Here is a 26,723-nt window from a genome sequence, read left to right on the forward strand (position 1 = left end):
TTTTTTGCTATTTTGCAAAGGCAGGGGCGGGGGAATGTAACTTTGCCGTTTAAAAGTTTTTGTTTTAAACTATTTGTGTCAATTTCTTGCAATTTTTTTGTTTGTTTGCAACACTCCGGCTACAGCGCGGAAATTTTTTTTTTCCAGCTGCCGACGCACAATCCCCGCCCCTCTTCCCTCCCGGAAGCAGCTGCCGGGGCTGCGCGCTGGCCCTGCTGGGCCCGGCATGGGCGCACACGTGCCTCCTGGGCCGGGGAACGCCGCACGCCGGGCCCGGCTGCCAAGAGGGGCGCCAAGTCTCGCGAGAGGACGAGCCTACGCCCGTCCCGCGCTCGCGAGGCGTCCGGGAGGCCGCGAGAAGGCGGAAGTGTCGCGCGCGTTGGAGCGCGGCGATGGCCGTTGGGCTGGCGGCGGCCGCCGCGGACTGAGGCCCGCGCGGGAGGGGCCAGGCCGCGGGTCGCTGCTCTGCGCCAGCCCGGCGCCTGCGGCCTGCCCCGGGGCCCTTTCTCCTGGGCCCCTCACAGGCCCGCGGGATGAAGGCGGCACAGGGGGGCGCCGAGGGTGAGTCCGGGCTCGGGGGCCCGCCCTGCCCGCTGGGGGGGCGGCGAGCCGGGGGGGGCTCGCCCCTTGGAGGGGGGAGGGGAGCCCCGCACTGGAGGGGGGAGGGGAGCCAGTAGGGGACGCCCTGACTTCTAGGGAAGGGGGGAGATTCACCCCCCGAGATCCTGCGGCCCCCCCGATTCTAGACCCCCCCCGAGATTCTGCAGCCCCTCAGCTCTGCAGGGTGGGGGTTGATCCCTGCTCTTTGCCTAGCCCTGGGCCACTTAGTTCCTCCCTCCCCCTCCCCCCCGATTATTACCATGCTCCCCTGCACGGGAGGGGGCCAAGGAGCCGCCCCCCCTTCATAAAACAGCACTGCAGCCCGCACGCACTGGAGTTCTTCGCCCACTGGTGCCCTACCGGTGTGTTTGGTTGCACGGGGCTTCATGTCCCTCGCACCGGCTGCTGTGTCGTCTTGGGTGCAGCCTGAGGACAGCACAGCTGTTTGGTTCAGTGGTGGGCAGCCTGCAGCTCCTGGGGGTTTTACAGTGATAGAGATGTAGCCGTGTTAGTCTGGTGTAGCGGAAACAAAAAACAGGATGATGCAGCACTTTAAAGACTAACAAGATGGTTTATTAGGTGATGAGCTTTCGTGGGCCAGACCCACTTCCTCAGATCAAATAGTGGAAGAAAATTGTCACCATTTTCTTCCACTATTTGGTCTGAGGAATTGGGCCTGGCCCACGAAAGCTCATCACCTATTAAACCATCTTGGGGGTTTTACGTGTGTTTCCCCCCTTGACCCTCTGAGACACTTTGTTTACCCCTTGCTCACATGCAGGGTGGCCAGATTCCACTGGCTTCCCTCCTGCTGGTATTGCTAAAGTGACACACATGTAAAATAAAGGCATGTGAAGTGCATGCTGATTGCACACCACCTTGACCGAGAGAGCTGTGTGCTCCCTCTGTGTCCCGTCAAAGCACTGCTCTGGTTTAATTGGCCTGCACTGCAAAATCTAGGTATGTGAGCGCTGTGTGCAACACTACCTTAGCCTGGGAGACCGTCTTGGTTATGACAATCTGAGGCCCACTGAGATGGAGCCACTCACTATCCTTAGTTGCCTGTCACTGGTCTAGTATGAGATGGTCTATCTGGGGCTGCATGGACTCCTGGCATACAAAAAGTGTGGGTACCCAAGCTATGTTGCTTCAACTTGATCCTGTATGCCGCATAGAAGGAAACAGGTCCTCCTATGCCAGGCTTTGTTGATTAAAATAGCTTGCTTTTTTTATCAAGATGCAATACTATACATCTTCTTGGGACGAGAGTAGCATAAAATAGACCAGATTGTTGCCATCTTCATCAAACATGCCCTTCAGTTGCTATTATACTGTGAGTGAATGATACAGTTTGTCTAAAGTTCCCAAATTTTTTCTGAGCATGCCTTTGGGCATTCATGTGCTATTCACATGCTCACCTGTGTGGGATGTCTAGTACCCATGGGGTGGATGTTCAATACCCAGGATTGGGGAGGGATGCCTGCTACATATAGGAATCAGAGTAGATGGCTACGTCTAGACTGGCATGATTTTCTGCAAATGCTTTTAACAGAAAAGTTTTCCGTTAAAAGCGTTTGCGGAAAAGAGTGTCTAGATTGGCACAGACGCTTTTCTGCAAAAAGTGCTTTTGCGGAAAAGCGTCCGTGCCAATCTAGATGCACTTTTGCGCAAAAAAGCCCCGATCGCCATTTTCACAATCAGGGCTTTTTTTGTGCAAAACGAATCTGAGCTGTCTACAGTGGCCCTTTTGCACAAAAGCTTTGCGCAAAAGGGACTTTTACCCAAACGGGAGCAGCATAGTATTTCCGTAAGAAGCACTGATTTCAGACAGTAGGAAGTCAGTTTTCTTGCGGAAATTCAAGCGGCCAGTGTAGACAGCTGGCAAGTTTTTCTGCAAAAGCAGTTGCTTTTGCAGAAAAACTTGCCAGTCTAGACACAGCCGATGTACCAAGGAGGAGTTTTCATTTCCTATAGGGTTTGGGGTGGTCTTGGGTGCTGAGAACTGACTCCCTGCCTGTCACACCTACTATGAAGGGAAGCAAATGGAGTCCTGATGAAAGGCTGGGATCAGGAGGGCAGCAGAATGCTGCATCCAATGATTAGTAGTCCCCTCCTGACTTTGGCCCTTTGGTGTGTCCTTGGGGTATTGAGGCTCTGTCTGCTTCCCCTGCTGAGACACTGTCCAGCAGGGGAAACAGACGGGGCTTGGATCTCTGCGGCTGCACTGATGGGTTGGGGCAGGCAGAGGCTGTGTCCTGCAGGATTATCAAAAGTAAGGGAACAGCCTACAGCTTCTTGCTTGCAGAGTGTCTTCTACTTGCCCAGCAAAGCATGGTATGGGCCAATTGGTAACAGTGGCAGAATGAGATGAACAGGGAACCTGATCCCAACAGTTGAGTGTCCAGATTGTCCACAAAGATTCCCGCCTGCGTCCTCTGCTGGACTGGACCCCTCGTGATTGGACCCTTCAGCGTTCCCCACGGTTTGGGAACCTCTGACCCATTCCACCACCAACCTGGCTGTGTCTACACTGGGCCACTTATTCCGGAAAATCAGCCGCTTTTCCGGAATAAGCTGCGAGCTGTCTACACTGGCCCTTGAATTTCCGGAAAAGCAACGATACTCTACTGTACAAAATCAGCCGCTATTCCGGAAAAACTGTTCTGCTCCCGCTCGGGCATAAGTCCTTATTCCGGAACACTGTTCCAGAAAAGGGCCAGTGTAGACAGCCCAGTAGTCTTTTCCGGAAAAAAGCCCCGATCGCGAAAATGGCGATCGGGGCTCTTTTCCGGAAAAGCGCGTCTACATTGGCCACAGACGCTTTTCCGGAAAAAGGGCTTTTCCGGAAAAGCAGCCTGCTAATGTAGACGCTCCTTTTCCGGAAAAACTGAAAACGGAATAGTATTCCGTTTTAAGCATTTCCGGAAATTCATGCCAGTGTAGACACAGCCCCTGAGTTTAGAAAAGTCCCTATATGTTTGTTTACGTGAGCAGTAAATTACATCATCAAAATGTTATAATTGTGTGTTTTCCTTGGATCTGACAGCTTAGATGAGGTTGCCAAAATAAATGGTGGTGATTGCTGTACATTTCAATGAGTCTAACTATAGAGAAACCTGTTCCTTTTCTAATGACAGCAGCTGTTGGCTGTAGGATGGGTTCAGTTGCACACACACAAATAATGAATCCATGGGAGCAAAATCAGGCAAATGTTCATTTCTCCCAGTTTGATGCAAAGGGGAGGCCCTGGTGAGAGCGGAGTTGTTGAGCCCTCTCTGACTCCCATAGAGCAGTAATTTTCAAAATATGGATTGAGACCCAGTACTGAGTCACAAAAAGTTAGGCACTGGGTTGTCTTGCTGTAGGGTGGACAAGGTGACAGGTGGGGTGCTAAGTATGGTAATAGTGTAGTCAATTAACCAATAAGCAAAAGCTTATAGGTTAATGCTATAGACTACATGCATTTCCCCCCTCCCCTAACTTGCCAGTAAATTTTTTAGCAGGCTGGCCAGCCACCCAGCTCCGTCCCGGCTTGCATTGGGTCCTGGACCTACCCCCGCTGCTGCTATGCATTTAAAGTGTATTAGGAGCCAGGTGGGCAGGCAGCCCAGCTCAATTCTGGCTTGTGCCAGATTCGGGAGCACAGACCCTCTCCCCAAGACAGGGGCTTCCTGGGGACTATAGAATAGTCGATTAGCCAATAAGAATTCATGAGGTTAATCAACTATTCAATTAACCAATATTTAACATCCCTAGTGCTGAGGCCAGCTTCCTGCCTCTCCTGGCACTGAGGACTGCGCTGTGCCCTGGAAGCAGTCAGCAGCAAGTCTGGCTCCTGGGTGAAGGTGAGAGCCAACTCTCACAAGATAAAAAAGCAAAACAAGCCTAAAAATGAAGCCAATCCGATTTCAAACCAAGCCCAAAATGAGCTCTGTCCGTTTTTGCTTGGCAAGGCCGGAGACAAACCAGGAACCGGCCCATGGGAATGCGGAGCCAAAGCTTGGGACAGCAGCAGTCTCTGGAGCTCAACCTGTTGCTGGTTGCTTCCTAGGTGCAAAGTGGTCCACTGTGCCAGGACAGGCAAGAAGTCTGCCTTACCCTTCATCCCTGGGGCCCCACACTGGAGCCTGCACTCCAGTAAAATGATGGCTCACAGGCATCAACCATTTTCTTCAGCTAGGTCGTGAGGAAAAAGTTTGAAAATCACTGCAATAGAGGTGTGGTTAGGCCAAACCTGAGTGACACTGCAATCCTATGCACCAGGTGCAGTCTGTCCTCCCCCCACCCTACCCGTTAGGACACCACACCACACCAGGGTGGGGATATGAGTTTAGGGTTGTGATGCTAGAGAAGAGACTGAGACATGACACTCCTTTTAAAAAATTATTAGATGTCAAGTGATGGTGTCCCTTGAAGCCCCATGTACTGTGAAATACTCAGTTATTTCACTTCCTTGCAGTGTGAAGTCCCAGTTCAAGGACACCGCTGCAACCTAATGACACTGCGCCCAGGGGATATCAACCCTTATGTATTGGCTCCATCCCTCAGCAGGCCAGAATACCTTTGAATCATAGAATGTTGAGTGCTCTGAGGCACTGGCAGTTGGACATCCCTGTCCACCCTTGTATCACATTCCAACTGTCGCTGCCTGGGAGCCTTCACTGTAAATGGGCTCCAGCTGGAGTCTTTATAGTGTTATAATGACTTCCATTCAGTGCCATGAAGGTGTTTTTAAAAAAGAAAATAATATATGTGAATGTGAGTACAGTGGCTCGCAGACTGTGGTCTTTGGCTTCCTTCCTGGTGACCCACAGAATGCAAATGATTGAGGAATATGTAATGAGTAATTGTGAGAGGAGGTGATTAGGGATGTTGGCGTATAGTCAAGTAAACGATTAACCGATAAGCCTGGGCTTATGTTACTCCTATCAATTCCATGCACTCCCTGCCCCCGCCATGCCACCTCTGCTTTATTTTCTTTGAGGGTTCAGCAGTTCTTTAAACCATCCTCTTGCAAAGGGTACCCAGTCAATTATTTTATAATACTAAGACTAGACAAGATGGGACCAAATCCCACTTTCAGATCTTACTCACATATGTAGTCCTATTGATTCCCCAAGAGATCTTTGAAGTTTTATAATCTCCTGGGTTTTAATGATCATTGGAACAGTCTTTGGATTATTTGAGAGAGAGAGAGAGAGAGAGAGAGAGAGAGAGAGTGTGAGACAGAGAGAGAGAGTGTGAGAGAGAGAGAGAGAGAGTGTGAGAGAAGGAGTAAAGTGGGAATAAGTAAAATTTCTCTGAATTGTTTTATGTTGCTGTTAAGGGCAAAGGACACTTTTTTTTGGAACTTGTAGGGGTTTTAATAAGTAAATGTTTGAATATCATTCTCAGAACTGAGATTAAACCTGTGGCATGCCCCTGTCTGAGTTTCCATGTCATTTGTCCTGTAGAAACGGAGAAGCTGAATAAGATGAGTTCTCTCTTGGAAAGACTTCATGCAAAGTTTAACCAAAACAGACCTTGGACTGAAACGATGAAGCTTGTCCGTCAAGTCATGGTGAGAATTGGTTGAGTCTGGATGCGATTGTTTCCTGGGAGAATGGTGGCACAGACTCTGTATTAGCATAGTGATAGAAATGTAGCCGTGTTAGTCTTGGGTAGTTGAAGCAAAATGCAGGACAATGTAGCACTTTAAAGACTAACAAGATGGTTTATTAGATGATGAGCTTTCGTGGGCCAGACCCACTTCCTCAGATCAAATAGTGGAAGAAAGTAGTCACAGTCCTTTGGTATATATGGTTGTGACTACTTTCTTCCACTATTTGATCTGAGGAAGTGGGTCTGGCCCACGAAAGCTCATCATCTAATAAACCATCTTGTTAGTCTTTAAAGTGCTACATTGTCCTGCATTTTGCTTCTGTATTAGCAGTAATACTACTATGACCAGCTAGCTCAAGATGTTTTGCAAAATATTAATCCTTACAACCACTCACAGAAAATAGGATTTTACCTGTTTCACCTAGAGAGTGTAGCCACGATCTGGGTCTTCATTGTGCTAAACCAAACAGGAAGAAATAGTTCTTGCCTGAGAGAATCTGTAAATTAAATAGACAAAACAGACAAAGGGGAAACACAGGCACAAAAGAAAGAAGCAGCTTACCCAAGAGCCCATAAAGGAGCTTCAGCATAGTCAGGAATAGAACCCAGGATCCTGCTGCCCTTAACCACTGGACTGCAGTCCCTACTCTCAACTAAAGTACCAATCCCTTTTGGCAACTAGCTGTTGGTGCATTTGTGCAGCATGGTCTCTTTTAGTCTCCTCTACCGATAGAAGATAGAAGTACAGTGTATTTCTGAAGAGCTTCACCAAATTATTGCAGACGTGTCCCTAACACGTTGCTTTCAGTTTCAGCACCACTGCCCAGCTGGTGTGTGTTTTAAAATGGCAGCACTGGGTAAGGGAAGGATAACCCAAAGTTTTCTGCAAATATTGTTCTGTAGTGTGAGAAATCTGCATGCATGGCTATTTACTCCCCCCTCCCATTTTTCTTCATTATTTCTCAGTTTCTTTAGGATTATGCATATACAAAAAGCTAGTAAATTCTTACAATTCAATCAGCTACTTCAGAAAATAAAGAGAAAGAACATGCAGTGGATATCTTTAAGTTATTGTGCTCTTGTTCTCATTTTAGAGCACTAAATGGAAGAGTAATTCTGGGATGGGATTTAATTAACTTTACAATGTCTGAATAAACGACATTTGGGCCTGACTAACAGTTATGATGATTCAGTCTTGATGAACATTGCATACAAATGGTGGTTGTTTTCTCCTTTCACTCAGGAAAAACGAGTTGTGCTGAACTCTGGGGGCCATCAACATCTGGTGAGCTGTTTGGAGACTTTGCAGAAAGCATTAAAAGGTTGGTAATGTAACAACAAAAATGTACTTATGTCTTCCATGGTGTTTAGAATGAAAAATGATTGAAATATTAAAAATGGTAAAAATAAACAGCAATAGCAACTGTTTCATTCTGTGCTTATTTTATGTGCATTTGTGTATGTGTGCACACACATTTACTACTAATGCGATAGCAGAATGTTGAAGTTTAGATTGCTAGTGGTATTTTATTCTAAACCATATGCCTGGCCTCAACCCAAAAGTGATTTTGTATGGGAACATGGAAGAATATCAGTTCATTCCTTTTCAGTTTTGACTGTGCTGGTGGGTAATATATATTTTTCTTCTAAAAATCGCTCCTATTATATTTTGCATGTCTATAATTCATGTGTGTGCAAACCCAGATGTGTAATTGTACAAGTGCATAATTTAAGTAACTTTGGCTTGTGTGTGTGAGGAAGATAGTTGAGACAGCGTTTAGTGCCAAAGGAATACAATCCTGTGGAGAAATTAAGAGTTATTCAATCTTGCGTCTTTCCTGTTTAGTATCATCTCTGCCCGCCATGACAGATCGCTTGGAGTCTATAGCTAGGCAAAATGGGTAAGTCATCCTTTGTGGCAAAGGCATTTTCTGTGTATCTGTACAGACTCATCATAAGCTCACTGCTGGTTTGATTGTTTTTTGTGTGCATCTCATAGCAATTTTTGTTTTGTTTTGTATGTAAGCCTTGGATCTCACCTTAGTGCAAATGGCACTGAATGTTACATCACTTCAGACATGTTCTATGTGGAAGTCCAGTTAGATCCTACAGGGCTGCTGTGTGATGTCAAGGTGGCACACCATGGAGAAAATCCTGTGGTACGTATAACCTAGAAGGAGGAGATGGGTAACGCCAAAGGGAAGGGTTTGCTTCCACTCAGCACAAACACAAGGAATCAGTTGTGTAAGGTATGCCCATCTAGTTCTCACAGAAAACCTCCTTGTGGCTATTCCTTCTCACTCCTAAATTTGGTATTTAGTTCAGTTCTGTTCATGTGAACAAAAACCACTTAGATAATGGTCCATATTTTTCTTTGAATTCAGAGTATTATCAATTGACAAAGCAGAATTACAGTTGTCTGCAGCTTTGTATCTATTTCCTTCTGTATCTTTGATAAAACTTACAGTTCTATAAGTGAAAGGTGGAAACTTGGGTCAAAGTATTCCAACTTGGAGTCCAAAAGTTAGGCATGTTAAAGACGTGACCTGAATTTTCAAAAGCGATAGTATCAGCAATTCCCATTGGTTTAATTGCACCTTTGAAAGCTATGCCACTTCCATTAGATGCCTATCTACAGATTTAGGTGTTCAGCTTAAGGCCCCCAAGTTTGAAAACTAATATAATATATTAATTGAATTTGTGCTGCAAGTGATTGACAAATAGCGCATCAGAACCATGCTGCATAGGCAGTGAGCGTAAAACTTTCTCACCAGAAGATAATGGAAAGAAACCTCATTCTGTGCTTGTATTTTAGTCATAGAAATGTTTGAAAGTCACAGATTAATTTGAAATGAATGTAGTGTGTGCTTTTTCCCTTTCAGAGCTGTCCAGAACTGGTGCAACAGCTGAGGTGAGCAAAACCAGTTCATTGCATTCTGAAAAAGATTCCTTTCTCCGATATTGATCAGGAATACTATTTTATGGCTGGAAGTGTACAGCAGTTGGTTACTTTTCCTTCTTCATAAAGCCTCCACACTTTCACAAGGGGTTTTCTGGCTTCATTTGGTGAGGGATTCCTGACTCTTTGAAGCTTTTGTACAAGACCACACCATTGTCTTATAACCAGCAGGTTTTGCAGAGACATTTAAAAACCAAAAGTAAATCAACTTTGAATATTAAGGACAGTCATTAAAGAAACATTTTTGCAGTTTTCGTGTTGCAAAAGTAAATTCCTGTGTGATTTAAGTTGTAATAATTCTTACAACTAAAACTTGATCTAAATTACTTAACAGTGACAATTTTTTTCACCCCTAGAGAGAAAAACTTTGATGAATTCTCTAAGCATCTAAAGGGGCTTGTAAATCTTTATAAACTTCCTGGAGACAAGTAAGTATATACCATGTAGTGTGTTTTCCCCCACCCTCCAGTACCCCTCCTTATGGTTATATAATCAATCTTAACAGTCCCCAATTGGCAAGTACTAAACCCATGTTAATTTTACACAGGCTTCTGAGGGCCTGTTTGTGTACTTAAAGTTAAGACTGTGTGTGTATAAATGTTTATAATGTTGGGGCCCAAGTTACAAATCAATAACATGTTATGTCATTTGCTTGGAAATCCATTTATCAATTTTCTTACACTAAGAGATTTGAAAACTGTTCTTTATATTAATAACCATCTCTCTTTATACATAAAAAGCACTATATTTAAAGATCACTGAACTGGATTAACAAATCTTCTAACTAATGCTCTGATCCTCTGCATACATATGTACATATATTTAAATCACCATTGCACCTAGGAGTCCCAGTTGTGGACCAGGATCCCATTATGTTAGTCCAAGGGTTTGCAAACTGGGGGTCAGGACCCCTCAGTGGGTTGCAAGATTATTGCATGAGGGTCACAAGCTGTCAGCCTCCTCAAATCCTGCTTTGCATCCAGCATTTATAATGGTGTTAAATATATACAAAAAAGTGTTTTTTATTTATAAGACAAGTCACACTCAGAGGCTTGCTATGTGAAAGGGGACAACAGTACAAAAGTTTGAGAGTCACCATGTTAGATATTGTAAAAGTACAAAACAGAAAGACAGTCTCTTGCCTCAGAGGGCTTACTTTGGTTCATACATGTTTGCGGGATCAAGGCCTAAATTCATACTAAAAGAATTTTTAAAACATCACTTCTATATTTATGCTGCATGTTTACATTTAACTTCATATCAGGTTAGACAATAAACTGGTCAGTTTCATGTTTGTTCTGTTTCTCTGATTTCACTCCTAACACAGTGGTATTATTTCAGGGGCTTAACAACAATACAAGGGAATATTTCAATCCAAAATCCATTTTCACTGACACAGACCTGGCCTGAACTGTTAAATACCCAACAGCTCCCATTTACTTCAGTTAAGTTACGTCTGTGCTACAGAGGAAGATTGAAGTTGTCGCTGTCGATCTTCTAGGGTTTGAATTGGCGTTCTAGTTAAGACAGCTAATTCAAAGTTAGAGAGGAACTCTGGTTGATGCCGGTAACCCTGCTTTCACGAGTAGTAAGGGACGTGGAAGGAAGAATGTTCTTCCTTCGACTTCCTGCAGTGTAGACAGAGCCAAAAGCAGAATTAAGCTACTTTGACTTCACCTATGCAATTAACGTAGCTGAAGCTGTGTATCTTAATTTGACTTTGTCCTGTAGTGTAAACAAATTCTTAGAGTACATATCACTGAGCATCTCCCAGAAGATACTTAGCACTTTGCGGGGTCCAGTTTTTAGCGAATACTGTGCCAATTGCACTCTCACACACTTGATTACATGACCTTAAAACTGTCAGCAACCTAAGGAGCCAGTGTTGAGTTCTAGACAGAGATTAAAATGTAGTTTCACAGTATTTTACCATAACATAAAAATGTTTATTTTCATTTTCTCCTCTATGGTTCTGTGGATTTTTTATTTAAAAAACAGATGTACATGTAAATCCCCATATGTTATCTTTTATTATAATCATGAAGTACACAGATATCATATTAGGAATACATATATACATGATTTGCTCTGTACAAGTTAAGAAAACAAAATATATTATACAATCTAAGATTTGAGACATTATATCATTCACTGTTTATATGGCTTTAATCAGTTTACATTGAAACCATAATAGGAAAAATGACTGTCTCTAGTGATTTAATACCATGATTAGGGTCATATTTTTAATCGGTAATTTAATCTGAAGTTCTGAGTAACTCCAGGTTCCATGCAATTTATTGTATTTTTTTTCCATGCTGCTTTTTTTCCCCAGCAAACTTAAAACTAAAATGTACTTGGCTCTTCAGTCTTTGGAGCTGGATCTCTCAAAGATGGCAGTGATGTACTGGTAAGGACACTTATACACCTTTGTTTTTCTCAGTACCTGGGTTTAAATTGGTGGCATGATGAGCTGGTATTTTGACTTCTTTTTAAAAACTGATGCTGACATTAAAGCAACCCAATGCAACTGGATTTTGATACAAAGTATTATAGAAATTGTTAATCCATTTTTAGGCTTTTCCAAGGTCTGTGTTTAATTGGAGAACGAGCAGTCGAAATAGAAAGAGAGGAAAAAAACAGGCTGAGAGCAGAAAAGAGAATAGAAAGAGAAAAAGAGGAGAGACAGAGTGAACGAGAGACTGACTAAAAATATAGCTATAGCAACTTTTCTAATATATAGTAGGAGGAGACACTGAGATGAGATTGGCAAGTGGCTGATCAGCCCATCACAAGAGTTGTTCCAGGAAAACAGGTTGGGAACCACTGAGGATAGCTTTTATTGTAGTAAATTTAATGGACTAAAACCTACTTAGCTAGTGGGGAAATGGATGACTCGTTTTGCAAATAATTTGAAACATTTTCCAATTACAGCATGGAGCTTACTTCTGTCTGAGTGTCAACTGTATTGTAAGATCTTAAAGGAGCCACCAGTGGTTAGATGTTTGGGATTTGAACTATCCTCCAGCACATTATAAATCTACGATTCTCTCTGTTGTAGGCAAGCCACCAATGCAAGTCCTCTTGACAAGATTCTGCATGGCAGTGTTGGGTATCTCACCCCAAGAAGTGGAGGTATCTGTGTCTTTTGTGTAACCAAAAGAGAAAAAAGGGGTTTGAACAGACACTTCTTAGTTGTCTGATTTATTCAGGTGACTAAAACCTTAATGGATAGTAGCTGAGCTTCATATTATCAGATGCTAATAGTGGGTAAGAATTGCTAGTTTAAGAGTTGTGGTCATCTACATATTTCTAAGTACCTTATGATCTAGTAAGGCAGTTTTATTTTTACAAAATCACTTATCATACTGGATTTACAAAACACCACTTCTCTCCATCAGACAGCTTGGTCTCTGTTAAAAAGAGTGACTGTTTGAAGGCATAGTGATAGCTTTGCACATCATGTGTTGTGCAATCTTGCAGAGTGAATGTGGCATGATTACTTGTGACTTTTATGAAGGATTGGAGTAACTCATCCATCAGCATCCTCATTAACAAGCCTGTTTTTCACAGGTCACCTGATGAATCTCAAGTATTACATTTCACCCTATGATTTATTTGAAGAAGGCACCGGAAACCCCATTGTTTTGCACGAGAACAACGGTATGCCACCTAAAAGGCTGCTTCTGACCACCAATTGTACTTTAGGCACATAGGATTTTCAGTCTGTCTAAAACTTGTTCAAAGTCAGAGGCAACAATATTGTAGAAGAAGACAGCTTCCTTATAGCATGCATGACTGGGAGAGTTTAGATTTTTTAGGAAAGTGTAGAATTCTGAAGATTGATGGCAGGGATTTGCTTCACAAGCAGCCCAAAATGGCCTTCATGTCTGGAACTGGCTGATGGAAAATTCCTATTGCATAGGGGAAGTCCTCACTATCAGAAAGCTGGCAGAGGATCCTCTTCTGCTTTCTACACCAGCCTTATCCCTGACATAACTGAGAGGTTATGCCAGATGTGTTGCAAGAGTTAGTGGAGCATGGTGAAGCAGAGCTCCAGTGCTTTTGATCATCCACTTATGTAAAGTTCATAATCCATTCAGGGCCTAACTCCAGTGACAGAATTTAAACTAGATCCCCTCCTACTCCAGCTTCACCTGGGGATGGGCAGCCATGCTCAGGATGTCAAGACCATTTGACTGTCTGCATCCACCACTCTGAAATATGAGAGAATCAAGGACAGACTGACTGAGGGCTCAGGTTTGATAAGCACATGCAAACCCTTGGTCATTTCTCCCTTTTTCTGAGAACAGTTGCCCTCTGGAGGTGAAATCCACTTCTGTGCAGACCTGCACAAAGCTGGTGCATCACTATAAGTCCCAATTAACCCCTCAAAATATGCTGTCTGTCTGCACAGAGGTGAATTTCATCCAGGATGCTTGACTCTAGGTTGATTTTATAATGATTAATTAAAAAAACCCCGAGAGAGCTCTTTTCCTTGGTTTCACTTGTATGGCTTTTTGTAGGACTGTAATAATAAACTTTCACATCTCTACATACAGGTTTGCTTTTTGTTAGCATTTTATATAGTAACTCAAAATTTCCATACCTAGCAAGAATGATACAACTTGGAAAAAGAAGACTAAACTGCTCCAAAATCATGAATAATTTTGCACATAGAAATGTACTACAAGGTTGTAAATTCACTTGAAATCTGTTGCTGACAGGTACCAGACACGTAGAAATGAGATATACAACTTCAAATAGCATAAATAAAAGGCTGTACATTCAAACTAGATGATATTAAACTTTGAAAGAGATACATAGATAAATAACAAATCTATAAGTGAGCAATATTTTAAACTCATAAAGCAGATTAATGTTTTTTTCCTCAGTTTTTGATATGGTCTTTCTCTTGCCTCCTTTTCCAGTCCCTCGGTCTTTGGGCATGAACGCATCAATAACAATCGAGGGAACCTTGGCTATGTCCAAACTCCCAATTGCACCATTAATTATGGGATCTCATCCTGTTGACAACAAAGGGTAAGGAAAGGGCACTTCTTCTGGGTCTTACTCAGTGGCCTCATTCAGATGCTGTGAGTGTGTCACTGTTTTGAGTCATCTTTCCAAGCTCTGTCAATAGCACAATGTCATATCATCAGTAATGTAATTTGTGCCCGATCTATGAAATAATCTTCACTTGAGACATGAGTAAAGTATATTTTTTAGGTGTTAAATCAAGTGTCATAATTTTTCAGAAGTAACAGATAAGAGACTTATGTTTGGGCATAGGATAAAATGTGTATCTTACACATAAAATATATACATACTTTATTATGATGTATGCACAGAAACAATTTTTACTTTTCTAACGTGTGTGTTTTGTGAGGAAAAATTCATTAATGTTTGTATAGAGCTCGGGCACTACTTTGGGGTGAGAGGGACATAATGTACTAAATATAAATATTTATGCAATAAAAATTAGAATTAATTTCAATGTTTTAGGACTCCATCCTTCTCATCAGTCACCAGTGCCAACAGTGTTGACTTGCCAGCTTGCTTCTTCTTGAAGTTCCCACGACCTATTCCAGTCTCCCGGGCTTTCATTCAGAAACTACAGAGCTGCACAGGTGGGTTGTAACTCTGTCAAACAAGTATTCACTCGTTTTTACTAGCAGATTGTTCTAAGCACACCAAATGAGTTTAATTCAAGCTCTTCTACTCTCTTTTATATGGACTTTTGAGGATTGAATAGATCCATATTATTGTGCAGCTCCTTTTTGCTCCATATGTGGTCATTCTGCTCTGCTATGTTTCCTCAGGAATCCCATTGTTTGACACCCCACCAACGTTTGTCCCTCTGTATGAGCTGATCACACAGTTTGAGTTATCCAAGGAGACCGATTCTGTACCTTTAAACCACAACATGCGCTTCTATGCAGTAAGTATGCCACTAATACTGGAGAACTAAGCAGGTTGAGGACTGTTGAAAAGAGTTAGAAACTCTGGACTGGAACCTTTAATACAACTACAACTTCTCTTGTACCACTTTAACTGTCAATTTGGGGCATGTTTTAAATACAGCCCCTAGAATGGATGCACTTACACTTAAAGAGGTACAAGTTTCATGTGTAGACATGATTGATATTAGCCAAAACAGAATGCTGGAAAAAACACAAATCACAATAGGTTAATTTTCCTATCTTAACTGTTGATTTGTCATCTTCTGAATTGCATCAGTTTGTTTTTGCAACTGGTCAACTCACCATTAGAAAAGGTAACCCAAAACCGCTATGTACTACTTTGTCAGACTGTTGGTAAATAACTGGTGCATGTGCAACCAGTGAGTTGGTCTGCATGGGTTGTCTTGTTTAATATTCATGTTCAATTGAGAATCATATATCAAAACAAAAATCTTGGAAGGAGGGAAGGCAAGATGACCAGAGAAGAACAGCAGTTTTGTCTAATAACATTTGATAGATGGCCTCTTTTAAACATGTGCCTGTGCTAATGAGCTGCTCCACCAAAGGACAGACTGACCATTATGATTGGGTTAATTGGACAGATGAGAACTTTGAGGGTAGCCAAAGTGATGGTATACCAGAGACTGGAGTCATAGGAAGATATTGAAATAATCTATACTATGAAACCATGAACTAGAAAACTAATAGCTGATGTGTGGAGGGAAAAGGAAGGTACTTTCTGGGTTGGCTGTCTTGTTGAAAGATGCAGTTCCCATTGAACATGCCAGTGCTCACGTTAACATGGAATGATCTGGCTTCTATAGTTGTGATCGATTCTTAATGTAAATTGAATGGGCTTTTTGTGGGCTGATCGATATTTTTGCGTTTACATGTCAATTCCCACTCATTGAGCTTTCGTCATGGGAGGTAAAGAGTCACTGTGGTGGTCAGGGCAGAGATTTGGGAGTTAGCATTCTTGGGTTTTGTATGTGGCTCATCCACTGACTGTTGTATGACCTTTAAATAAGTCACTGAAATGGTTTGTGTGAAATCCTATGCACACTGAAGGCAATATAAAACTCAGGTTGAACTTAGGGATGTAAATACCCATTTAAAAAAGTTAACTGGCTAAATGATTAAAATTGTATCATTTAACTGGTTAACCGTGGAGGGCTGGCGCAGAGCAGCTGGGGTCCTGTGGTGGAAGCTGCTCAAGAAAAGGGCCCCTGTGGCTGGGATCCTGTCAGTCAGCTACCACTGGCAGGGGCCTGTTCTAGCTTGGCCAGGTCGGCTGTGCCATGGCCAGAGGGCTGCTTCCACCAGGCCCGGCCCTCCGGTTAATCAATTACCAGGTAAGCATGCGAGTAACGCTAATGCTTACCAGGTAACCTTTTATATCCCTAGTTGAATTCAATGAGTCCAGGATTTCACCTGCTGTGTCTGTTTCCTCAACTATAAAAAAGGAGACTGTGTTTAACCACTTCCCAAAAAGGAGTGTGAAGTTTACGGTGTATAAAAATGTTTTGAGATTCTCTGATGGAGCAGTAGAGAAGTGTAAAGTAGTATTCTCATTCCTGGCAATGGTATTTCTAGACTGGTATTTTGTTGGTTCAGATTGTAAATTGGCTTATAAAAGGATTTGATTCTTAGAAAGTGTATCTCCAATGTTTGCCAATTCCAACCACAGAGGTAATTTAGCATGGCACAGATTTTGGAGCTGCACTTACATTTAAAGGTGTCTTTATTTCATTGTATCAGTACCATTGGAGTAAAGCACAGATTGTTTCCCAGGCTCTTCCAGGACAGCAGCACTGCTATTTCCTGAACAAGGACGCCCCTCTTCCAGATGGAAGAAGCCTGCAAGGAACTCTCATTAGTAAAATTGCCTTCCAGCACCCTGGCCGGGTCCCTCTCATCCTCAACTTGATCAGGCATCAAGTGGCCTACAATACACTGATTGGCAGTTGTGTCAAGCGAACTGTTTTAAAAGAAGGTGGGTGACTCACTGACTGACATAACATTTTCTGACTAGAGAAGATCCTGCATTGTTTTCTGTCGCATTTTAGAATCAGGTGGGTTTGGGGAACAGGAAGTCAGCCCAGGTTGCTTTGCTTCATTTTATTCTTCGTTCTTTTTGATGGCGTATTTGAGCTCGTGTCTGTCTGCATCTCTTGTGCTGTGGAGATGTTGCATTTACTACCTCCTGTGTCTTTCAGATTCTCCTGGGATCCTGCAATTTGAAGTTTGTCCCCTCTCCGATTCCTGTTTCAGTGTATCCTTCCAACATCCTGTGAATGACTCCCTGGTGTGTGGTAAGTAGGGTTCAGTGAAAAGCATGTGTTTATAAATGGATTTCAGGTGAAATTAGGGATATTTTGTCACTACAGTTTAATTTCTCCCAAATACCTTCTCTCTGTCTTTCAGTGGTCATGGACATGCAGGACTCCACACATGTGAACTGTAAACTATATAAAGGGCTCTCTGATGCTCTCATCTGTACAGATGACTTCATTGCCAAAGTTGTTCAGAGGTAAACCAGATCTTCTCAGTGTTGCTATTAGATGTTATCCAGAGCATCTTCTGTAAATCTCCAGAATGTTAGCACCCACCTATTGTTGGGCAGTCCCAAATATCTAGGGGACAGTGATTTTACAATTCATTCTGCAGAAAGATCCCATTGTGGATCCCCTCCATAGTTATGTATAAAGCACTACAGTTTGTTCAGCCAAAGGGAGTGCTTCAAAGCTGAACATTTATAGTCTTCCAATTTTGAACAGAAGGTATCTAATGAAAATCAGTAAATCAGTAACTCTTGCTTAACAGTCACTGATACAAACATCTGACATAGATTTGAGGAGGCTAGAAATCTATGTTTAATAGTAATAACACTACAAGAATACTAAGGAACAATAATGCCTAGATCTTATGTAGCAATTTTCATCCATAAATCTCAAAGCACATGACTTATTAAGTATCGTTATTCCCATAATACAGATGGGGAAACTGAGGCATCATCAGGTGTAAAGTCATATGCTCAAGGTCACAGAGCCTGGAATATAAACCATGTCACCTGAGTCTGTCTAAGGGCACATCTAGACTGTTTTAATTTCGAAAGAGGATATGCAAATTTAACGGGAATTTGCATATCTTCTTCCGATCACATTTTGAAAGAGGAAATTTCGAAAGTGAAAGTAGTCTGGATGCGGAGGGTTTTTCCAAAAAAAAAAATGCATCCAAACTACTTTCACTTTCGAAAAACCTGCTTTCGAAAAAGTGATCCGAAGATATGCAAATTCAGTTCTAATTTGCATATCTCCTTTTGGAAATAAACGTAGTCTGGATGTACCCTTAATGCCCTATCTATTGGTACATACTGCTTCCATTATCTTCTATTTGCTCACTACAAAAGATCATTAAGAATAATTTTTTTTCTGAATTCTGGTGAACACCTCTGTTTGAGTGACATCATTCCAGAACCCTGTTTCTAATGGACTTCAACTTTGGTTGAGAGTTTCTGCGCCACCCTTGGATATAACTTACCAGTTTTGAAGCCATTTACACTTCGCCTGTGGATTTCAGGCAAATGATGGTTAGGAGAAAGCGAGGCAAACCAGCCTTAACTGTGGAGCAGCTGTTGACCTTATTAAATACTTGCTTTTTGGAGGCCTATCTTAGTTGTATGTGTTTTCATGCTTCATGAGGAGCTTGCAGTTGCCTTCAAAGTCTCTGCCTCTCTTTGGATTATCGTGCGACTCACTCATGGTTCCAACATGTGATATCCCTGACGCCTCCAGGGTTTATATTTACACAGGCCCTTTATCAAAATTACTCAGTTCCAGGCAACATTGGGAGCATTCAGAAGGTCTTATTAAGACTCTGCACACACAGAGCCCTACAGACTTTTTTATCAATATTGGTGGATTACCTACTTTAGAGGTCAGTATGATTATTCCTATTTTATAGCTGGGGAAGCTGAGGCACGGATCTTTTGCCCAGGGTCAAACCTGGAGTTTGTGGCAGAGATGGGAACAGAGCCATCCTGCTGAACTCCCAATCTCTTTAGCTACAAGATCATCCTTCTTCCTCTTAAGTACTACTTAGTTACTAATTATTAAAGTTTGATTGTAATTAGAACTGTAGCAGCTAATATTAAGGCAATGTAGAGAAGCTCTGTTGTTCAGTGATTAGAGGAGTATGACAATGTAGCTATGACGCATTAAGATTCTAATTCTGGCAATTCCTGGCTCATTTGCTGTCTTGCCATGTGACCTCAAGCAAGTCTCTTGGGATTTGCATTACTTTACCATCCTGCGAAAGGGGGATAATTCCTAACTCACGGTAATGTTTTAGAACTCTGTAGGTGAGAGTTTCCATAAATGAGCAAATTGCATATTAAATCCTTCATGCTTTCTGTCTTGCAGATGTATGTCCATTCCGGTAACGATGAGAGCCATCCGTAGAAAGGCAGAAACCATTCAGGCAGACACACCAGCCCTGTCCCTTATTGCAGAAACAGTTGAAGACATGGTGAAGAAAAACCTGCCCCCCGCCAGCAGCCCAGGGTACGGCATGACCACAGGCAGCAACCCAATGAGTGGTACCACTACACCAACAAACACTTTTCCTGGGGGGCCCATCACTACCCTGTTTAACATGAGCATGAGCATGAAAGAGAGGCATGACTCGGTGGGCCATGGGGAGGACTTCAGCAAAGTGTCTCAGAACCCTATTCTCACTAGTTTGTTGCAGATCACAGGGAATGTGGGGTCTACCATAGGCTCAAGTCCAACCCCTCCCCATCACACGCCACCACCAGTATCCTCACCAGCAAGCAACACCAAGAACCACCCGATGCTCATGAACCTCCTTAAAGACAATCCTCCTCAGGACTTCTCCACTCTGTATGGGAGCAGCCCTCTTGAAAGGCAGAACTCTTCTTCTGGCTCCCCCAGAATGGAAATAGGCCCTGGAGGGAACAAGCAAAAGAAAAAAAAATCTCGCACACCAGCAGACAAGCCCAAGCATCAAACTGAGGATGACTTTCAGAGAGAGCTGTTCTCAATGGACGTTGACTCCCAGAACCCTATTTTTGATGTCAACATGACCGCTGATACTCTGGATACTCCTCACATTACTCCAGCTCCCAGTCAGTGCAGCACTCCACCTACAACGTACCCCCAATCTATACCTCACTCGCAGCCCAGTATTCAGAGGATGGTTCGACTTTCTAGTTCAGACAGCATTGGAGCTGATGTAACTGACATCCTGTCTGATATAGCAGAAGAGGCGGCAAAGCTTCCCAGCACTAATGAGGACTGCCCAGCCATTGGGACTCCTGTGAGGGACTCTTCTAGTTCAGGACATTCACAAAGTGCCCTATTTGACCCAGATGTCTTTCAGACAACTAGTGAGAACCCATACACTGATCCAGCCGACCTTATAGCAGATGCTACTGTGAGCCCAAGCAGTGACTCTTCCAATCATTTTTTCCCAGATGGAGTAGATTTCAATCCTGACTTACTGAACAGTCAAAGTCAAAGTGGCTTTGGGGAGGAGTACTTCGATGAGAGCAGTCAGAGTAGAGATGCTGATGATTTCAAGGGCTTTCCATCCCAGGCTCTAACTAGTTTGGGAGTGCAAGTCTTGGGGGGTGATGGGGGAGAAAATAAATTTAAAGGAAGCAGTCAGACAGACATGGTTGACTTTAGTATTATTGCAGCTGCGAGCAAAACCCTGGGGCCCTCAGACATTATGGAGCATCACAGTGGAAGCCAGAGCCCTTTACTAAGTACAGGGGATTTGGGAAAGGAAAAGTCTCAGAAACGGGTAAAAGAAGGCGGCAATGGCTCTGGAAGTAGTTTATCAAGTGCTGTGTTAGATGGTAAGCCAGGAAAACGCAGCCGGACCCCGTCCAGCGATGGTAAAAGTAAAGAAAAGCTTCCAAAGCGGAAGAAAGCGGACATAGAAGGGAAATCGCCTTCTCATAGTTCATCTAACAGACCTTTTACCCCACCAGCAAGCACTGGTGGGTCAAAATCTCCCGGAAGTTCAGGCAGATCTCAGACTCCTCCTGGTGTAGCCACTCCTCCTATTCCAAAAATCACAATTCAGATCCCCAAAGGGACAGTGACTGTTGGCAAACCTTCCCACAGCCAGTATACAAGCAGTGGCTCTGTCTCCTCCTCGAGCAGCAAAAGCCATCACAGCCATTCCTCCTCTTCCTCCTCCTCCTCCTCTTCTGCCTCAGGCAAAGTAAAAAGCAGCAAATCAGAAGGGTCTTCTGGCTCAAAGATGAGCAGCAGCCTCTATGTCAGCCAGGGTGGCTCGGGTTCAGGTCAGTCAAAAAGCTCAGCTCAGTCTGTGGGAAAGCCTGGATCCTCCCCTATCACCAAACATGGTCTCAGCAGTAGTTCTGGAGGCACCAAGGTGAAACCACAAGGGAAACCTTCATCACTTATGAACACTTCCATGCCTAAACCAAACATTTCTCCTTCACATTCTAGACCGTCAGGGGGTTCTGACAAACTTGCCTCTCCAATGAAACCTGTTCCAGGTACTCCTCCATCATCTAAAGCAAAATCACCTATCAGTTCAGGTTCTGGAGGCACTCATATGTCTGGGACTGGATCAGGCTCAAATATGAAATCCTCTTCAGGAATGGGATCCTCTGGATCCATGTCCCAGAAGCCACCTCCTTCATCAAACTCTTCTACAGCATCTTCATCTTCCTTTTCATCTAGTGGTTCTTCCATGTCTTCATCTCAAAACCAGCATGGAAGTTCCAAGGGCAAATCTCCAAGCAGAAACAAGAAGCCATCCTTGATTGCAGTCATAGACAAACTTAAACATGGGGTTGTTACTAGTGGGCCTGGAGGTGAAGACTCAATGGATGGACAGATGGGGCCAAGTTCCAATTCCTCAAGCCATTCTTTGTCCTCCAAACACAACATGTCTGGAGGCGAGTTTCAAGGGAAGCGGGAGAAAAGTGACAAAGACAAATCTAAAGTTTCTGTAGGATCCGTTGACTCTTCCAAGAAGACTTCGGATTCAAAAAACATTGGTAGTACTGGCGTGGCAAAGATTATCATCAGCAAACATGACGGTGGCTCCCCTAGCATTAAAGCCAAAGTAACCTTGCAGAAACCTGGGGAAGGAGGTGGAGATGGCTTAAGGCCTCAGATGGCTTCTTCCAAAAGCTATGGATCCCCTCTGATCAGTGGGTCTACTCCAAAGCATGAACGCTGCTCACCCAGCCACAGTAAGTCACCAGCATACACTCCTCAAAACATAGACAGTGAGAGCGAGTCTGGCTCCTCTATAGCAGAAAAATCCTATCAGAACAGTCCCAGCTCTGATGATGGCATTAGGCCACTACCGGAATATAGCTCAGAAAAGCACAAGAAGCACAAAAAAGAGAAGAAGAAAGTGAAAGACAAAGACCGGGACAGAGAGAGAGATCGTGACAAGGACCGAGACAAGAAGAAGTCTCACAGCATTAAACCAGAAAGTTGGTCTAAATCACCTATTTCTTCTGACCAGTCTTTGTCCATGACAAGCAGTGCTATCCTATCTGCTGACAGGCCATCCCGGCCAAGCCCTGATTTTCTGATTGGGGAGGAAGATGATGACCTGATGGATGTTGCTCTGATGGGCAATTAATTTTTTTAAAATAATTTTAAAAGCTCTTTAGAACCCCCACCGTCCTGTGGATTCTAGAGACAGCAAAAAAAAATTGTTAGTTTCAGAATACTACACTTCCCTTGAGGGACATGGTTTAAAAGGAAAACAGTATTCCTGAAGATATCCAAAACCTGGACAGGCTGCCTGCAAGTGCTGATTTTTCTGACTAGGGATGGCAAACCAGTCTTCTGACTGTGACCCCAGTCTGCAGACATTTACACACATGCTGAATTTTACATGTATTAATAGTCCTAAAAGTCAAGGGGCGTAGAGTTAAGCATGTTGGTAAGTGTTTGGAGGAACAGACCCTAAACTGGTGCAGAAACATAGGTTATTGTGGGAGAATCTGCTTTTTCCCCCCTCCCTTTTCCTTTTCATAATAAGTTTTTAGTTTTGAGCTAATTAAGTTAGGGCATATTTTAATGTTTAGGGCTTGTGGTTTTCTCTTTTTTTGAAGGGTGTCTGGAGAAAAGAGAAATGCTTTGCAGGTTTCTTTTGTGGAGTTTCTTCATCATTTAGTGTCTGATTCTTAGAGGTGCTGAGGACCTTCGTCTTCCATTGACATCAGCAGCTCTGCAAAAATCAGGCACTGTGTTTTGATGGACATCAGCGTTTTATTCCAGGTCAAAGTGATGAAGGATATTTATGTGGATGTTTGACCTTGCGTTTTAGCTATTTATTTATGTCTCTGTTTGAATGCCTCATGCTTTTTGTTTGTTGTGCAGTCTTTATATTTAAATTGTGTGATGCAGTGTTTGAAGGAACTCTGGAAGCTTGGTTAGCTGTGGGTTAGGAAAGCTTGGAAAACGTGCAACCACTGTAGCTTCGGTGAAGTTGGTAAAATCGCAGCATGCTTTGCCATGGTCTAAGCTGTATGCGAGGTTTAAAGGAAACAAAATTCCCCTGAATGCTGTATGTATGACCATTCACAACCTTGACAGACATACATATAAGGCCAAATCCTGCAAATGCTTAAGAATATGCTTACTTCATTCATTGCGAAAAGTCCCATTTGAAGTCAGTGCATCTGTTGTGATTCGTGTACGCAAATGTTTTGTGGAATCAGGCCTTATTTTTTTAATCATTCTGTTGCAAAAGTGCCTGGGCCATTTTAAATTTGTGCATGCAGCAGGTTTTTCCGCAGCAGCATGGCTAGTGACACACACATGAATTCCCCAGTCTCCCGCTCCCTCTCACCCCTCTTGAGAAGTTGTTAGCTCACCAATTGGTGTGAATCCTTCCTGTGCTGGTGTTAGTACTTATGTTGCTGAAAAACATGCTGAAATGTCTTGACTCTGTAAAACCTGATTGGCTGCAATAGAAGCAATAATTGCCCCGATTTACACCTTTCTTTCTCTCTCTCACCAAGACTTTAAAGGAAGATACAGGAAGGATCTGCTAGTCTCAGTCCTTGAGGATAGGAGCTGGAAGTCTATTTTATAAATGAAAGCAGTTAGGATTGCTTTGATAGAGGAGGAGACATGGAAGAGACTTCAAACAAGGGGGTAGAGTGTACCGAAAGAGTACTGTGAACCCAACCCCTTTTAGGTATTCTAGGGAAATGTTTTGAGTGAAATCCTGGCTCCACTGAGTCATGCCATTCACTTCAGTGGGGCCAGGATTTCACCTGTGGGCTTGAGAATATCCCTTATTTTGGGTTTGCAGTTTGAAAAGACTTCAAGGTGTAGGTTTCCTTCCCACTATAGCTATTTCCAGTCTTGCAGATAGTCCAGGCCCTTGATAACAGTCAGAGCACACAGCTTCTTTTTTCTGGCTCATCTAGAGCGCCTGGAAAATTAAAATACTTGTGTCTTTTCAGCAGGGTGGTGTCTATGCAGCTAGCTCTGGGCTTTTCCCTTCTGTCTTCAGCTTATTTGAGGCTATATGCTGATATTGCTGTTGTCACATAGAAAGCAGGTTTGCGAATTCCTCTAGCACACACAATAGCTCTCTCTCCTTGTGTTTTCCAACCTTCATTCCTTGCTCCTCGTGGTCTGCATTCCATGGTTTCCTTCTCACCCCATACCTCCAGCTTTATGTGCTGAGGTGATAGAAAATAGTAAATAAAGTCTACACATGCAGCAAATAACATTATCTGATGCAGCATCAGAATCCTATGACTGTATGATGTCTATGAAGAGGATATAAGAAGTATAATACAGATGACTTTATCTTGAGACCCTGCTAAAGTGTCTGGCTCTTGGAAATAGTACTTATTCAGATGGCAACGGGTTGTCATCTGCTTTAGTTCTGTTCCTCTCATTGAAGTTGCTTTATTTAAAATAATCTTTGAAAGTGCTTTGGACTGTGTGAAGGCTTAGTTGAAGCTAGCAGCCCTGTTACAAAAGCAAAGCAAGGTTGGGGTTTTCAAGGAATAATTTCCTCAAGTAATAAAATGGACTGGTGTTTTAATAATATAAGACACAGTGAAAAGCTTTTTAAAAAAATTGTTCAGCTTTGCAAATTAAGATTTAATTTATAAATGTATTTTAATGAAACAGCTGAATGTGTTTCCTTACTACTTACCTCCGACTCAAGTTCATGGTTCTAAATTTCTCCTGCAGAGGGTGGGCATAATTGCTACACCTAAAGAAATACAGGGAACAAAGTTGCATACTCTTTTAGCATCTGTGACTTTGAGTGCTGCAAGAGAGACTGAATTCTGAACTGTGGTCGTATCAGGTAAATAGCTTTTCAATCCTCTTATGATGCACTGTAATCCTTTCCCTTTATTTGTTTTACACTAAGTAAGGGAGAAAGACAGCCATTAAAAGTCAGGCAACAGTTGCATGATGCTTCTATTGCACTGATCAGAGATAAAGTACACTTGTCAATATTACACATACATTTTACATGTAAATGTTTGATCTCTTGCAAATGTTTTATTTTTAAAATATTTTGTTATTCTCTATGATATTTTACATCTTTCAGTATTGGAAAGATAAATGTGTAAACAAACATAAATTTTTTTAAAAGCCAAACCTTTTAATCTCAGGTTAAGAAATGGATGTTGAGATTAAAAGAAAATGGTTCTTTCCTAAATGGTCATTATGTAAATAAATGTCTTCAGATCTGCTTTTTTGTGGGCACCCATGTAAATACTTCCTGCTAATTTTTCATTCTTTTTCAATGTAGAGTGTACTTTCAACTTTTATGGAAATACTGCAAAAAACCCCAACATGTTTATTTACATGCAAATACATTTCTTTGGTAAAAATATTGTCTCGTCTCTATTTAAAAGCATTTTGCTTCCCAAGACCTGTCTTAACTTCCATGTGTGTAAGTCACCACTCTTACCAAAAATCATTTTAGAAATCAGAGATTGCTCTCATCCTGTCAGTGAAACCCCGGTTCTGACAGTACCTCATACACTGTCCACTGCTCTAATGGCATATAGGAGCCAGAACTTATTCAGCAAGATGCTCGGGGAGAATCCCCCTGGCTCAGGTACACCATAGGATTGTCTCCTTTGTATGCCTTGGTGCCAGGGGCATGCTAAGACCATCTCCATAGTGTAGGGGCAGTCAAAATGTGTCTTGTGGGCTGCCTAGCAAGAGTCTCAGCCAGGCTCCCTGTCTGCCCTACCTCCATATTGCTCAGAAAAGCTGGCTGCAGGGCTGTGTGTGTGTGTGAATGCTGTGAGCCAGGGGGAAGGTGGGGGAGGCTTTGCACGCTGCCCCCGCCCCGACAGTCTCGCCTCCCAATGGCTGTTTTCCAGGCAATGGGAGTAAGGATATTCAGAAGCGGGTAACTGACTAATCGTGTACTCGATACAAATTGTATTGCGTACGTGATTAGTTGATAAGCTGCTGTTCTGCAGTTTAAATGTAGTAGGAGCCAGGTGTGTAGGCAGCTCAGTTCCTACTATATTTAAACTGCAGAGCTGCAGTGGGGGTAGGTCCCCTGATCCAGCTCTGCTTTTT

General features: G+C 42.9%; 1 protein-coding gene across 2 annotated transcripts; it reads left to right on the plus strand.

The window, feature by feature from the left end:
• The first annotated feature begins 341 nt into the window (after positions 1–341).
• On the plus strand, positions 342–26,017 carry MED1 (mediator complex subunit 1). Of its 2 annotated transcripts, none has more exons than XM_075911638.1 (17): positions 342–561; positions 6,054–6,160; positions 7,445–7,523; positions 8,048–8,102; positions 8,228–8,360; positions 9,084–9,112; positions 9,517–9,588; positions 11,493–11,567; positions 12,219–12,292; positions 12,731–12,820; positions 14,089–14,200; positions 14,663–14,787; positions 14,980–15,098; positions 16,912–17,113; positions 17,337–17,432; positions 17,545–17,650; positions 19,542–26,017. In XM_075911638.1, exons 1-17 carry the CDS (start codon positions 534–536, stop codon positions 22,777–22,779), a joined length of 4,740 nt encoding a protein of 1,579 aa, XP_075767753.1. In that variant the 5' UTR covers positions 342–533; the 3' UTR covers positions 22,780–26,017. The 2 variants fall into 2 exon arrangements, with proteins under 2 accessions (XP_075767753.1, XP_006126279.2); XM_006126217.4 differs by lacking the exon at positions 342–561 and adding an exon at positions 4,990–5,358.
• The last annotated feature ends 706 nt before the right edge of the window (positions 26,018–26,723 follow it).

Source organism: Pelodiscus sinensis, chromosome 29 (assembly GCF_049634645.1).
Source record: "Pelodiscus sinensis isolate JC-2024 chromosome 29, ASM4963464v1, whole genome shotgun sequence".
Lineage (NCBI taxonomy): Eukaryota > Metazoa > Chordata > Testudines > Trionychidae > Pelodiscus > Pelodiscus sinensis.